At 37.9% G+C, this 17,028-nt stretch overlaps 1 protein-coding gene across 8 annotated transcripts in view; it reads left to right on the plus strand.

The window, feature by feature from the left end:
• NTRK2 (neurotrophic receptor tyrosine kinase 2) overlaps positions 1-17,028 on the plus strand; it is a 199,018-nt gene that overhangs the window by 18,312 nt on the left and 163,678 nt on the right. For all 8 annotated transcript variants that reach the window (XM_063181050.1, XM_063181051.1, XM_063181053.1 and 5 more), the window contains exons 2-5: positions 773-847; positions 1,066-1,137; positions 7,068-7,136; positions 10,114-10,268. In XM_063181050.1, the coding sequence (XP_063037120.1) occupies positions 773-847; positions 1,066-1,137; positions 7,068-7,136; positions 10,114-10,268 (371 nt within the window). The remainder of the gene's footprint in view (positions 1-772; positions 848-1,065; positions 1,138-7,067; positions 7,137-10,113; positions 10,269-17,028) is intronic.

Genomic DNA, 17,028 nt, shown 5'->3' on the forward strand with positions numbered 1-17,028 from the left:
TTTCTACTGTGAAACTTTTTCTTCCTGTAGAAGAAGTAATGATACATTTGCTGTGAGCATTTTAATTTCCAGTCTGTGGGGTGTCACTGGCTATTCATAGATCTCACACAGTCATCATACAAAGGACTGGCTTGCATGCCCACATCCTTTTAGGCAGATATAAAGGATATGTGAGTGGACTCAATACTTTATTCTGATACAGCAGTTTCTTGTTTCTTAATTTCTGCTTGTGTGTATAAGTATAACATGAAGTACAACCTTTCCTTTCTCAATTTTCCTGTTGCCACACCTCATAAAAAGAACTGAAATTACTTTGTGTCAGGGAAAAAATAAGTGTAAAGAACTCATTAAGTTAACAACATGAGGGAAAAGACTAGGGAAGTACAATTGTCTTTCATAAGTGGGGATAACTCCAGTACTACCTTTAAACTTGCCCTGTTTGTTGTTGTTAAATCCATGAGGTAAGGACATGTGTCTTGGAGAATGGTGACATTGCAGTGCAGCTTTATTTGGCCCTCAGGTTGACTTGCTTTCTTCATTTCCCCTGTGTAACAATGAGCTGCTCCCTTGTCCCACAAAGTACCATTTAAACGACAAGGAAGATTTTAAGGAGCACTTTTGCTTTGCAGCGGGTCTAATTAGGACTTAGAACTAATTACAGTAGGTCAGCAATCATAACTGACTTCCATACATCAGTACATGATTTCTGAATAGTCAGAAAGTCAAGGAAGGATTCACTTATATACTTCTTTCTGTTTTGCTTTTTCAACAGTTACATCGCAAACCAGCCAAATTTAGAAAGTATCAATGACAATGAGGTTGGATTTTATGTTGGACTTAAAAATCTGTGAGTATGAGATACATTTTATACAACTATTTCTTCTGTATTTCTTTTATAGAAACATGTATGTCTAACTTTGTGCGTTACTGAGGAAAGCTGTAAATCTTGCAGCTCAGCCTTGTACAGATTTAATCCAAACTCTTATTTTAATATTTTAATATTTTCATTACACTTTTCATCATATTTTAAATTAAACATTTTAATAGTTTTATTTATTTTCCTAGGACTGTGGTGGATTCAGGCCTAAGATTCGTGTCCCGTCATGCATTTGTGAAAAATGTGAACCTACAATACATGTGAGTAAGAATAGTGTCTGCATTCTAAGTCATTACCACCCAACTCATGTTAATTTTTTTATTGTTAATTTATTTCTATCTCTTACCGCTTGCTTAATTTAAAAACATTTCAACAAGACAGACTTAGAATGGTCTTCTATTGTTAATTGCCCTTAAATAAGACATATGTAGTAAGGAAGAAGCAGATCATGAAAACATAATGTTTTTATGGAAAAGACCATCCACTTCATTATTCCATCTCTAGATGTGTACTGTGTCTTTTGTGATAAGTAATGTAGCCCAAAGACTGTGTCTCTTGAGGGTATGATGTCCACACTGTGCATCACACTCAGTGACATAGTTTTGACTAGCTCCAGTCTGATTTGATGAGCTGAACATATTTTAGCAGCTGCAGTGCAGGAGATGCATGCGTGGAGCACATCTAATATTTTAATGCTTGTATGTGCCCAGAGAGACTGTGATAGAACTGGGAACTGAAGTCCTAGGTGTGATTCACTTAGAAAACTCACTCAAGATCAGAACTAATGCACCCAGAGCAGAATGTAGGAATGATGTTTCTTTCACACCCAAATGTGATTTGTAGTTCATGACCTACAGGATGCAGAATTTGTACCTGTATAGCTTTTTGACTGTGTTTTCCTAGATTTGTTATGCTTTAGATTTAGCGCAGGATGAACTGATCAAAGTTCTCTTTCTACAACTTTTGTGCCTGCTGTTTGCGACAGACATAGAGTAGCTCACTTTTCTACTTACATGGGAAACTGGATCTAGTCCAGTAAAACACTGAGATCATGTGAGCGACTCAGTTTCTCACAAGTACCTTGTTTTAGCTAGATATTCCAAGTGCCTGCTTTAGTCCATACATCTTCAATAGGTGAACACTAACCTGTATTGACATTTAACCAAATGCTTTGCTCTTATCCTAGTGAGATTGGGAAGTCATAGTGCCAAACCTTGGCCTTGTAAGATACTTCCTTGAAAAGGAAAGAACTGTGGAAAAGAACACAGGGTTTTGTTTGATTGCTTTGCTCATGAGATGGAATCACTTTCTGACCGGTGTTTTCTAAACAACAGCAATTAATTTGTGTAAGGAAGTGGACGTGAATGTCCGTTTCTGTCTAGACAGTAATTGCTATCCTTAATAGGGAACAGTCACCAGAGGAGTGTGAACCAGGCCTTGTGAGCCTGTGAAATTTATATCACTTCATATAATCATTAATAAAGAGCTTTTACTGTAATCACTTGGTAATATAAAGGAAGTATGTTCCAGAGTAAATTCAAGTGTTTGCCCGTGTAACAGTTGCTCAGTGAATTATGACTGTAAACTATGAAACTCCATAAAGCCAAGTGGATGTGCACTGGCTGTGGAAATATGCAATAAGAACATGCTGTCTGAGGGGCATATTTGCAGAGGAAGATTTAGTGACTCTGCTGGAGAAGAAGTGGGATTCTCTCTCTGTGCAATGAGGCAGAACAAAGCAAATTCAAGTCTGGGATGAAAGGAATATTGTGTTACATTTTTACATCTTTTCCCCATTGCATTAGCCACTCTGAGGGAATCTATTGGAATACTGTATATAGATTAGGACACCGAATCTACTCATCTTGAAAGATGCTACAGAGAAGAGCAGTGGAGCCAGAAGAAGCTTGTAAAGCAAGTAATATAAGGAGGCTCAGAGTCTGGGTATGTTCAGTGCAATAAAGAGAAAATTGAAAAGGAACATACATCATTGCAACAGGGCAAAAAATAACGGTCTGAAAATCAAAGAGGTTGATTTAGATTAGATATAAAGAAGAAGTTTTTTGCAGTAAGGGTGATGAAATGCTGACACAGGTTGCCCAGAGACATGCTGGATGCCTCAATCCTGGAAGCATTCAGGGTTACATTGGATGGGGCTCTGAGCAAGCTGGTGTAGTTGAAGATGTTGGAGAATTGGAACTAGATCACAGTTAAAGGTCCCTGAAACTATTCTATGATTCTATGCTTCTATGCTTCTATGCTTGTCTTATCTTTAAAAGAAGAGCAGTTATGATGAGGAAAGGAATCAGTTCTCTCCATGAACATGAGTACAGTGTGAGAAATAATGAATTTAGTTTGGAGAAAGATCAACAGAATTTTGGAAGACCTTTCCAGCTGTCTGGGCAGGTAGACTACACAGAAAGTGTGATAACTGGTATCCTCTTGAGAGGCTTTTTTCCCTGTTGCCTTAGGGAAATGAGTTTCATGCAGTCACAGAGAGCATCTGTCTCCAGTGTTTGCTTTTAACCAAAACTTATGCAGGTAAACAAGTTTTCAGAAAACTGACTGTTGAGTAGAACAGAGACACCCTCTCAAAGTCACCACTTGAGGGAAAAGTATCACTGTACATATGTGAGCTGCTAGACTTTACAGAATCCAGTTGGATAAGATGCCTTTAAAGTGTTTCAGCCATAAGAGAAGCTTCATTTGAGCATGCAGTCAAACTGGGAATATGTGTCTGTTGGTAAGCAGACTTTGGTAGAACTGTAACTCATGAAGCTCCTTGTTAGAAACAAATTAGACTGACTTGACATCTGTTCGGTTGATATAGATGAGTTCTTGATGCAGAATAGTTACATTATGAACCAAGAGATTATCCAGTCTGTACTGTGTTTTCTTTTGGTGGGGATTTAGTAATGTGGGCAGACACAGGATAAACCCAGATAAGACAGAAAATATTAAGTGGCACCAGCTGCTCTAGATGCACAGGACAAAGCAATAAGTACAGAGGTATTTTTTACCGAGGCTGATCTGTTATCCCTGCAAAATGCCTTTGTTTGTTTTCTTTGGCAAGTCATTATGCACTAAAATGTTTCTGAAAGCCCCAGTGAATCATGGCTTGTTGTCATCAGCAATAAAAATCCTGTTGACTGCCTATGAAGGTAGTATAGCTTCTGTTGTGGTTGGGACAGTGAAAACTATTAAGCACTAAAGGAATTTCCTTTTGCAAGGGTAATGTACACTACAGGTCTTTGAGAAGTCTTAGATTTTATTTGGAAACAATTTTTTTACTATCCCATAAAGAAAACAAAAGACATTTTTCTGAAGATTGAGGTAACTTTATAAGCATTATTTTTGCTGTGATACTGTTACAGCTTTCTTTTTTGTTCTATGAAAAGTCTGTTGATGTAGTTAAGGAGCTATATTATATAAAAATAGTATTTATTTATGAATCATACAAGAGTACCAGTTTAAAAGATACTTATTAACATGCATTTTCTCAAGCCCTTTTTTGTGATTTCCTTATTTTCTTGGGAAAGCTTATGTAGTCCAGGTATCTTTCTAAAATTTTCTATCATAAGAAGAATTGAGTAATAACATAAACAACAGGAAAATAAATGTCATAATAGATGCTATTAAATTGTAATTAGTAGCCTTGCTCATCTAAATTTTAGTGTTTTCACTGCCTGTTAGCCAACAGTCTCATTTTAGTAGTGCTGTAGTTTATAAGCTTATTTGCTGCAAACTGTAATGGACCTGTGTTATACACATGCATGGTATATTGTCAGTGCCTTTAAATGTGAAAACATTTCACAGCAAGTGCCTATTTATAAAAACTTTTAAAAATAGTCATTGTTATGTGCTAGTCTGTGTCTAAGTGCATCACCGAAGCATAGATTGCAAATGTAGTGTATGTGTACAGCTCCAGGTATCAAAATGCATTTGTATCTCTAATGCCTTACTTTAGGTAAGGCAGCCAAAGGAAACCATTTGAGATCAACCTTGCAGCAGATTTCCCCTTGCTTGCGCAGAGGGCTGGTTCCAGCCATAGGCAGAGCAGGGTGTTGCCTGTGGAGGGAGACTGAGTGTAGCAAAATGGCCATTTCTTCACCTCTTTCTCCCAGTTCTCCTTAGGTCTGTTCCCTCCTTTCTTGCCTCCCTTTTTCAGAAGCACTATCAGTGACAGAACTCTGCTCATGGTGCTAGCTCTGTAAATCTTTATGTGGTTTCTCAGTCTGGTTTTGTTCTACTCATATTGCCACTGGTTTGCTTTTAGCTGAATTAGGGCTAGCAAGTTTAAAGTGAGCTTGATATTTTCATGTAAAATACAGTCATACTTTTGACTGAATCTGAGTCCTCTCCTTAGGTTCATCTTTGGGGCTAAACTACTCCGGCTCTCTACTCTTGACATTTTTTTCCTATAATAAAAAAAAACCTTTAGAACTTCAGATGAATTTTCTTTGGGCTGCTTGCTGTGGTCTTTTTGTGTACAGTTGAATTGGGAAATTAATTCATATTCTCTTTCTATGGAAGTGGAAGTGGGATCATTAACTACTTCAAAATAACCCTGACAGTGATTTTTTTCACTTAACATGAATTAAAAAGATGACAGTAGGCATCTCTGTAGTCAATAATAAGGGATCACCTTATGAAAAATATATATATAAAATTAAATTTACTGTTGAAGTATTGCTTAAGGTGATACATCTGCAGGTAAAACTCTCTGTATATCTGGTTGTCTTTTGGGAAAAGTAGGATTTATTTGATCTGCAGGTAAGAGAGGCATGCCTTGTCTGGCAATACCACAGGGGCCTCCATACATGCCACTGCTCAGTGTGGGAACAGGAGTGATCTTCCTGTGTGGTGAGTGAAGAGTTTTCCATGGACAGATGGGGTTTGATGTGGCTCCATGTTGGAGGCAAAAGCCCAAGTCTGTATGAGGATCCTGCTTCTTTTATTCAAACTCCCAACACAAAGCATGTGCATACTAGGAAAAAAATGGATAGTGACAGTTTTTGCTTAAACATAACTTCTGTTCTATATGCAAACTGCTCCTTAATGTCAATTTATCTGGTCAGGGTCCATGAGTTTAGCTGACTAATGAAATAGTAGCTCTTGTGTTTTGCTCTCACATGTAAGGACCAGTCAGTTTGTAAACTTCAGGCTCTTCTTTGCCAGAAAAAATCAGTGATGAAATATAATCTCTTTGATTCTGCTCTAAACATTTTTAGAATATCCAGCTTGTAATTTCTGTGAAAATTATCTTGTACTCAAAGATCACATCTGAAAGTTTGGAAGTAAACACTGTGTTCTTTAATCAGATTAAAAAAAAAAATAGATATTTAAACCCGGAGTTTAGATGCAATACAACAGTAAGTGTGGAGCCCCTATGGCACCTTTATAATACCACATAAAACTCATGGTATTTTGGTTCATAACACTGATCTGTGCTTTACTGCTGGCAGTTAAACAGTTTACTGCTCTCACTATCTTCAATTCATAGACTGATAAGACTGTACAAAACAAGCATTATTTTGCTTTGGGGTGGAGAAAGCAGTTTTGTAAGCTGTGAGGGGAGGAGTATTTCTGGTTCCAATCAACATTTCTTTGCTCTGCATATTGGGAGAAGACCTTTCACTTAATTACCACTGGAAACCGTAAATGCTTAATTGACATAAAAAAGCCCAATACAGGCATTTTACAGTTTTCCTTTTGATCTTCCATGTGGGTGCATATTGCACATGCAATTTGAAAAGAACAACTAAAAAGCTCTGATGTGGATGTGTGCTAGCATGTGAGGAGGGCTTATATGAGTACAGAGTTCGGTGCAGCATCAAAGAAAGGGATACACCCATTTCACATGAATAAATTGAGCATATAATTAACACCTGGACTTTACAAAATACTTTTGAAACACAGTTAAATCTGCTGCTTTTTTGAAATTGACAAAGTGCTAAAAGTGAAAATATTGATCCCTGTTGAGTTTGATTTTGTAGGTACTTGACATTACATGCTGACAGTACTCCAGCCCTTGAAACCATCAAGACTGAGCACCACCCTTTTACAATTGAAGTCGAAGGGCTTTTAGAGCTGGTTCTAGTTCTTTATTGCTTTTTCAAGAGAGACAAACTGTATTTTTAATGTAAGAAGAAGCAATCCTAATTAATGCAATCTTTCTCTTTTGCCATAGCAATTTATCCAGAAACAAGCTCTCGAGTTTGTCCAAGAAGCCTTTTCGCCATCTGGGTTTGTCTGATCTGTAAGTTGTCATTTCTTAAAATATAAGTTTATTTTTGGCTGGAAAGGAAGAATAACACTTCAAAGTTTGTTCTCTTGAAGGTAGAGGAATTAGAAGTGCAGTTCTGGTCCAAAGAAAGCATCAATTCTGAACACTTAAATGCAGAGAAATTTTCATTCCAGGGCTTCAAGAAGGTTAGGTATATATTTTAAAGTAAAGTAGAGGTCAAAATAGCCTCTTCCTTCAGCTTTAAGATATGTTATTGTGAGATTACTTCACACAAAACTGCTGGTGTTTATTTAAGTATTTGAACTAGTGAAAATACAGTCTTTTGCACATATTCATATAAGACTGTTTCTCATATTCTTATAGTGGTGTGGCTGGCTATTTAAGAGTATTTTTATTTTCTCAAATTCTTGAGTTGCATTTTATGTGCTTTATGTAATTGTTTAGCAATGAAAACACTAGTAAACATTTCTTTATTGATTTTTTTCAATACTAACATTTTTATTCTCTGTTACATCTGCCATATTTTCTTATTGATGCATGATCCAAAATTTTGGTAATCCTGTGCATTCTCTGCTAATATGCAGAGAGCCTGCAGGAGTTCTGGAGATCTGGTGGCTGCAGAGGAGAGGGAGGTTGCTCTCCCGGATCTCAGATAGAGTCAGAATTTGTCCAAATTGACAATCCAAATATGAACTACCTGCCATGCAATCCTAGTACTCTTCAGCTGAACTTCAGCATGTGAATCTGAAGTGCCAAATCTCAGTGGCACAAAAAGAAGTTATGCCCCTTAGGTATATTTTGTTGATAATTAAGTTGGTATAATTATTTTCTTTATGGCCCTGGGAACACTGCTCACTGGAATATTTTTTAATAACTTGAGTTGAGCTCTCCAATGAGGAGACCAGCTAGTTGCAAAGCCCTCCCATTGCTCCATGTCCTTTGTTGTTCTGTTGCTTCTGCATGAAGAAGCAGGGCAAATGTAGTGGGAGTGAACAAGATATGGGGAAAATGGATAGTGTGAAGGTTAAAGAGAGTACTATTTGAGGTACGGAGACAATGCATGACGATGTACAAGTTGAGGAAAAGAGGGGATACAAAATTGAGGTAGAGTGTTGTGGACTTGGGAGAAGGAGTGTAGGACTAGACAAACTGAAGTTATGCAAACAAATGTTACGATAAAGTGAGATAAACAGATGGGGGGGAAATGAGGGAAAGGAAGTGGAGGGATAAAAGCAGAGCCAGAAAGGAGAACAAGCAGTGGTAAAATCAGTATAGTTGAACAATTCTGTTAATAAGATCAGAAACAGAAGAGCAGGAAGTGTGTTGGTAGGTAAATCTGAGATATGAATGTTGCCATAAATAGCTTCTGAAGAACTTACCCTCAATCTGACAAACAACTATGTTTGTCCTGTCAGTACCTTTGCATATCAAAATGTAAAGGGATGAGAAGTTTAGAATAAAGTGAAGTGAAGTATAGTCACCAGATATTACAGAGAAGGAGATGCCACTTTGGAAGGTTTCTTCTAGAACAAATGAACTGTAGCCATAAAATTAGAGCAAACAAGATAAAGACTCAGAATTTGCTTTCTGTAGGTCAGAATTTTTCTTTCACACAAGTGTCTGTAGAGGGGCATTATGCATCCAGCATCCTGCCAATGATGTGCCTAACTCCTTAGATGGGGTTAGCACAAAATAAAACACTAGAAGAAGACTGCTCAGCCATTGGTCAAGAGAAATTTCTCTTTTCAGGATAGGATGAAACAGAAGGTAGAAAATGTCCCTGTTTTGAAAATGCATGAGATAGGTTTTAATCCAAGGAGTTATCATGTTCATACTATATCTTGTGCAAACAATTTGTGTTCATGCTGCATGTTCAAGTCCAGAGGATGACTTCTGTGACTACAGATTGGTCCTTCAGACACTTTTGAGGATCCCTGCAGTTGTTTCTTCTCAAAGGACTTGAGATGGCTTTTGGGGGAACTGCTCTAATAAGACCTTTTTTTTCATGATTTGCACACTTCCTGTCTTCAGGAGGCATTTGTGAGCATAGATTCTGCAAGAAACTTGAGTTTCTGTGCATCAAAATTACCTCTGAAACTTTGTTAAGAATGACTGTTCTCCTGACAATGAAATGCCTCAAACAGACACTTGCTCACTCACTTTATTGGATCTCATGTATGCCAGTAGAAGGAAAAATAGTACTGGTCACTCTTTATGTAGATATGTTTGTGTTCATATTTAATATGCATGTAATTGCATTACACTGTTTTATAGTTTTATTAAATTTTAAAACTGCAGTTTGTTACCTCTGCTAACCTGTAGTTTAAATTCCAGGCAGGGTACTGTATCAATTTCTATTTCAGGACCATTTTTTCATTTAGTATTTCTTCATGACATTGCCTATGCTTTTACTGTGAGGTTTTTCTAGAGTGTTGTAGCAGATGAATTTTAAAGATTAGGCGAAGTGCTTTTTTGTGATTAAAGTTGGAAGAGTGTGTGTATAATCCAAGACTGTTTGACTTTATAAAGAATTTACCACTCCACAGCAGTAAACCATTTCTGAGGTAACTGAGTGGTGGCTCAGGTGTAGAAGAGATGAATTCTAATCACTTCCTGATTTATTAAATAAAATGGATGTTCTTGAGCGGCTGTTCTCCATGGGCTCTTGACTTACACTGATGAATTTGAAATAGTAGCCAAATCCCTTGTGTGGTCTCTCCTTCCTATGATATTCTGGGCCCTCAGTGGGTGCAGCCCTTAATTCCCTGCAGGGAAACTGTTACCAGCTTGGCAGCTTTCTCTGTACTGAGCTTACCAAGGGTGCATGTGTTATGCCACTTAAAGGGTTCATCCTGCCTTCCTTAACCTAAATAACTAACTTGCGTTTTCACCCAGCTGAATGCTTGGAGCCCCCCCGCCCCTCAATTTTTTTTTCCCTATATGCGTGGCACATTTAACCTTCTAAAAAAATTGGTGTTTTTTCCTGTAGGATATTGGTGGATAATCCATTCAAATGTTCCTGTGAAATCATGTGGATCAAGAAATTTCAAGAGACCAAGTTTTACACAGAAACTCAGGACTTATATTGCATAGATGATAACAACAAGAAGACAGCCTTGCTGGATATGAAGGTCCCGAACTGCGGTAATATTCTTTTAACATAAAACTACTGCTAAGTTATTGTGAGCCAGGCAAAAACGAACATGTTTTTCTACAAAGTACTTCTCAGGATGTCAACAGTGCTCTAAAGGAAAGGCTGACAGTCTGTCAGTGTTTTTTTGTTCCACATGGAATGGTTCTTGGAACTTCATAGAATTACAGGATCACAGAATATCCTGAGTTGGAAGGGACCCATCAGGATCATGGAGTCCAGCTCCTGGCCCTGCATGGGACACTCCAAGAGTAACACCACGTACCAAGAGCATTGTCCAAATGCTTTTTAAGTCAGACAGGGTTGGTGCTGGGACCAGTTCCATGGGGAGCCTGTTCCAATGCCCAGCCACACTCCTGATATCCCCTAAATTCCCCCGACTCATCTTCATACAATTTCCTCGAGTCCTGCAATGGTTACAAGTGTGAAGAGATTGGTGCCTGCCCCTCCTCTTCCCCTTAAAGGAAGTTGAAGACACCAGTGAGGTCTTCCATCAGTCTCTTCCTGGTTAAGTGACCTCAGCCACACCCCATATGGCTTGTCTCAAGGCCCTTCACCAGTTCATGTAAACCTGTTTATTTTTCTCTTGATCCTTTAAGAATGTACCATTATTCAAGGGCAGGGAAATAGAATACTGATTATAGATATCAAACAAGTATTATATAGAATGAATGTGCCTCTGTTGAACTAAATATTAGTGTTTCCAAACTCAATAGACATTCACAGCTCAATTTTACCTACTTGTTTTTTTTCAGGTATCTATAGTTAATGAAGTTTCTATTTTCCTTAAAAATACTAGTATTAGGGCCACAGAAGAAAATTCAGAACTACATGCCACTTGAGACAAATTAGCAAGAGCTCTGTTCTCCATGCTAGTGAAACAAATTTAAAGGTTGTACAAAAGACTTATATCAAACTTAGGTCTGTGGCATATTGCAACATATTGTTTTCAGATACACGGATCTAGAAGAATTTGAAAAATTATATAACAATAATGGCGATCTCCTTCCCTTTTTCATATACAGTTTTGCTGCTTGTGTATGGTCCTGGGACAGCTGGGGAAAGGTTTCACTCACTAGCTGCAGATTTCTCCTCCTCTGTACATGAGGGGGAGAAATGGGGTCTTTTTATCATGATGTCACATCTTCTGGACTCTAGAAGCAGAGTGGGAAACTGGGGTCCCCAGCAGCAGGCAGGTAGGAAGGAAAGAGGGCAAGAAGATCTTAATGGAGGGCTGATTTGGATAGGAAAAGCTATAAGTGAATGTGACCTGTAGGAGAAATTGCACTTTTTCTCCTTCCATCATTGTCCATTGAGCATCATTTTCTCCACTGCCTGTGTGGAGGGTGTGACATCCTCTGGTAGCAGCTGGCCAAAGAACAGCCATGGTGGGGATCACTGCAGGCTCAGCAAGTGCAGCATTTACTGTCAATAATGTATTTTGTGGCCTCATATTGATCTTGTGCCCAGCTTCTTTCTGGGGCCAGGCATGGTGGCAGAAATGATGTTAGTGTCTCATGCAGTCAAATAACCTCCACATGTTCCGGGAGTCTTGTGAGCTGTAGAGTTGGTCTTGTGTGCTCCAGGATCTTATTTGCCTGAAATGAGAGATATAATACCTAGCTGAGCTAAATGGACCCAACCTTCTGCTCCAGCTGGATGGACTAGAAGGTAGAATAATGTGCTGAGTGTAGAGAGGTCAGCTGTTGGACTGAGATCAATTACTGCAAGAAAGAAATTTCCAGCACATTTTGTAACATTTTTAGCTGGTGCATCTAGAAGCTACCAGGTTGCTAGGGTTTTCCTTTGAACACTTTTGGTGTTAAATACCCAGAATTAAACCTGTGAGAGATTAGTTCTTTCCCCTGATCTCTTAACCATCTGCAGCCAAAACAGGCTTGTCCCTGGGCCCTGGATGCTCTTTAGGTGCATATATGTGCACAGATGCATGCATCCTGTGGGCATATCTTGACTTGTCATGACAAGGAAAGGTGGTACTTCCAAATAGAAGAGGAAAAGGAGGAGGAAAAGTGAGTATATACCACATTTAGGTTGGAATTTGCAATATGTGTAATTTGCATATGGAAAGCATGTATTGTATTGAAGATCTGAGTGGATGCCAGCAACATGCCTACAAATAATTTATGTTAGTTTACAGGGTCCAAATATCACCAAATTTTACATCACTTTTCCTCTCCCTTTATTTCTTTTGTTTTAGCAGCTGTTTCCTCTTAATTTATCTTTTCAAAATTAACCAATGTAGGACACAGATTTTTAATAAAGATGACAGCACATCCTTTTCGTAGACATAGAGTAGAGAATGCCTGGTGAAGAGTAATGACCCCCATATTTGTGGGCCGTATTCTGGAAGATATCTGAAAAATTGAATGCATGGCTCTTGGTTTGAATATCTTCACAGGTATTTTTCTGTATTTTAAATGACAAGACTTAGTTTCAAAATAAAACCATGGGTGAAGCTGGTATATTTCATTTTCAGAATCTTTTGGGAGGCTAATATGTAGAACTGAAACAGAAGAGAAATTAAATTTTTGACATATTGATTTTTTTTCCTGTGAACTCTGGGATGTTTTTTAGCTCCCTTTGATGTAAAGAGAAATATTTGGGTGTGAAGGCTTCTGCATTTTTTTAGTGAAACATTTTCTCTGCTTTTCTAATTTTCTCTGCTAATGAAATGATTCCCTCATCTTCTTGGTGAATTTGTTTTCTCTTTTTTTTTTTTTTAATTTGTAAACTAAGCAAAAGTGCCGTCTTCTTTGTGTTACTAAGGTGTTACTTCATAGTCTTATAGTAGGAGGCCTATGTGATCACACTATGTGATAAATGTTTTGATAATAGGTTGTCTTTCTGCTGTGTGCTGTAAATAAATCTTTTGCTGGGAAGTAGGTTGAGCCCACAGTGGTTTATTGATCATAGGACTTTGGTTTGTAGGTAATTGATGAGAAAATTAGGAAATTTCTGTGGTCCTTTGCTAACTGTTTGTACGGTGGGAGTGTTCAATAATGTGCTCATTAAAGATTGCCATTTAGATGTCATCGACTTCGTGATTTAATTTCTTGAGGTTTAAAGTCAAGTATGCTCACTCTCCAGAAGATCCTCTCCGACTGCAATATTAAAAGTGTCAATCAATAATTATTTTTCCAACTGCATTTGAAATGTATGTAGATATGATGAAAATAGTCAAATTCTTCTAGGTTTTAGGATCATGTGTAATTACTGTGTCAAAGATTTTCAAGTTGCATCTACCACAGTAGCAGAGACTTTTGTGTATAGAGATGGTCATGTTCAGTTTTGCCATTTCCAGAGCATTTGCCAGTTATCTGTACAGCGTGAACAGCACCACCACCTGGGACATCTCCTTTTGTTTCCATCTGGTAAATCGCTCTAGTAAATCAATGAAGAGAACTAAATGAGTAAACACTTTTATTCTTATTAATGCTTCTAAGCTCTCTTTGTTATTACCACCAGTGTCTTAAGTCCTTGGAAGTGGGGCATGTTCTGTGCCTTGGGTAAGGTTACTTAAAAGACTGTCAGTCTGCAGATCACCTGGAGCTTGCTGAATGCCAGGGAGGCAGGAGCACGTCCTTGGGACTGATTGTTGATATGTTGCTTGCCCCTCTGGCAGACACTTACTGAGCCATTACCATTGATTTCAGTGATACAGAAAGAAGTCTTTTTATCTTCTGGTGTTTTGGGAAAAGGCGTGGCTTCTACAGCTGTCTCTGCAGTCCTGTACAGAATTTGTATTGCTTTGCATCTCAGCATGATTAATGGCATTTTGCCTTATCTGGCCAATTTAGTTTTGTATATGGAGACGTCATGCTGAATCTGTCTTTCAGTTTTGCTTACTGTGCCAGCCTTGGATGCTTTTTTTATCATACATTGTTTCTTTAGGTGCCTTCTTTCTTATCACTGGTCACATATGCTAGCTGCAATCTACTGAACAATGTTGCAGATTAGTTCCCTGTGTTAATATGCTTTACATGTCAATAAGGTATATTCAGAATGGCTGGCTGTTTACATCTGCAGCCTGTCAGCGGAACTGTTGTCTTGTCTAAGACCTATGTGATTTAATGAATGTTCACATTCTTTACCTGTCTTTTCTCCTGCACACAAACTACCATGGTGTTGCTCTTAGTGCATACTAGGATACTTGTGTATGTATGACTGAAAAAATTTTAGAAGTTTTTATAATGCAGAATTTCAAGCTAAAATAACTGCTTACTCATTTCTTACTTGTTGGGGAAACCCATGATTTTAACAGGCAATTGCTCAGATGACTGAAAATGGACTGGAACTGGGTCTAGCTTCATTTAAGCCTGTTTCTGGTGATTTTGTTTTTTGTGCTAGAGGTAAATAAGTTCATGGCAAAATGAGACTGGAGGCAGGTGGTCATAAATCCAAGGAAGGAATAAAGGCAAACTGAAAGATTGACACATTTATTTCTTCAAATTTACAGAAAAGATTTGTACTACTACTGAGCCAATAAAATAAGCATTAGATGTTAAGCAATTGCAGTACAATGCAGTCTAAAACCACAAGCAAAGGCATAATCCAGTGGGTGTTGACATTCTTTTCCACTATCAGCTAGATTTCACTGATAAGCATATTAGAAGGAAAATATTACAGGCAGAATTGAGTTTTAAAAAATACTTAAATGTTCCCAGTGTTTATGTTTCAGAATATTCATGGATTCTCTAGCCTGTGTTGTTTATTTTGGCACAAGAACTAGATGTGGTGCATGATGTGTAAAGGCAAACTCTTCTAATTTTCTCTGTAAGAGTTTTAATTCATACCTGTGATCGTGGGCTATGTGAAAAACTTCATTTTTTTGAGAGACTTTGACAGTAATGGAATTTCACTGTTGGTCTCAAGTTGAGTTAAAACTTTCCAAACTTAATTAGAAGAATTTTCTAGCTTGTAATTGGAAATAACCAAAATTTTATAGAATTTGAAAGACAACAGGAATCCCAAAGATACATATATAACTTTCCTCTGAACATGCACCATTTACCTATTTGTGAATCAAACATCAACTTTCATACAGATGTCTATACATTACAATCTATGTAAATCAGAGATTGTGAATGATGATAGCTGAGCTACATGTGGTATATATGAATGTCTCATGTTTAAAAAAGCCAATTTTTGTTTGATAATACTGATTCAAGTTCTGCTTTAGTCAACAAAGGAGATTTGTAATCAAAAGTAGATTAGAAATAGAAAGAAGTAAAGCATTAACCAAGAGAAAGAATCTCTGAACTCATGATATTGTGCAGATTTACAGAGGTACTCTCTGTGCCTGACTTGACACATCTGTGTAAGAGTGGAGTGCTGACCTGCTAAGGAGAATCACTCTCTTTGATTCTTTGGTGGTCATAGTCTTACTTTGCTCTGTCTAGGTGAAGACTGATGACTAGGTAACTCCACCTGAAATCTAAAGAAAGTACTGTTTTCTTTAAAAGGGGAATCCTTTTTTCAAGGCATCCCTTCAATAATATACTTGGCATATGGTATACTTGATACCAAAAGTGAAACCCATCGTTTTACTTTTTTTATGTTGTTCTCTGAAAATGTTCCTGTTTCAGGATCACAACAACAGTTGCAACATTAGGCAGGTCAGCATTATTTTGAGTATTTTCTGGACGCACATGAAATTTTGCAGATAACAATACTGAAACTGCATTACATACTCTTGGTGAATTAGATGCCATTTGTTAGAGGTTTGCTTAAGCTGGTTTGGGCCTCATTAACTTACACTTCAAAGGCTGTTTAACTCTCAGTTCATCTGTTAAGCTTGTGGCTGACATATTCAGCCCAATGACCTGTTTTTGGTTTTCCTTTGAAAGCTGTTGTGGCTCATCTGTAGCTTAAATGCCATGTTAGAACAATTATACCAGGTGTAATTTAATTTCCTTAGCCATTCATGAAGGCAGAATACCTTCATGATACTACTAGCAAGAGAACTGTTGGTAAGGTTGATAGCTTCTGTAAAAACACTTCTCTCAAAATTCTTGCAGACAACGTGCTTATATTATTACTGGCCACCAGGTAATAATATGCAAGATCCTATTTTATTCAGCACCTTCCTATTAGAATTCAGAGTACACCTAAGGGTCTTAAAAGAAAAGTTCTGGGAATAAGTTAAGGAGCTGATGTAAATCTTGGACATGTAAGCCCTTCATCTGATTTGAAATATCAGCAGCATCCTTTGGAGCTTCTGTAGAGGTTGACTGCAGATGAGAACTTGGTGTCCAAATGAATTTGTATGGGTGCACATCTCTTGCTGGTTTTTGGCTGCACTGTATTCATGATGGTTTTGAAGCCCTGGATGGTGATGGTGTCACAGTTCTGTGGAGACAGTGCTTGTTGCTGTGGTCGTGACGAGGAGATAGCAAGTGTTGTAGTCTTTGCTGTGGCATGTGCTGGCTCTATGTAAAGAAGTTTGCTTCTAGTGAAAGCTTTAGTTACATATGGAGTGATGGAGTGTTTAAAGGCAAAGTAAGAGTGCATTTGATCTGGGAAAGCAATGCTTTAAATTAGACTCATCATCTTCTAGTATAGACTGTACTTGTTTAATTGTTTTCTGTAAAGGTTCCTGATTGAGAATGGCATTCCGGCATGCCATGAGAGGAGGGAGATTTCATTTAGTATTTTAAAATATTTGGGAGGGTCAATGAGCTGCCATAACTTTCATTCTGCCTCCCTGCAGAAATACATTCTGCCCAACCTATG

This window comes from Melospiza melodia, chromosome Z (assembly GCF_035770615.1).
Source record: "Melospiza melodia melodia isolate bMelMel2 chromosome Z, bMelMel2.pri, whole genome shotgun sequence".
Classification (NCBI taxonomy): Eukaryota; Metazoa; Chordata; class Aves; order Passeriformes; family Passerellidae; genus Melospiza; species Melospiza melodia.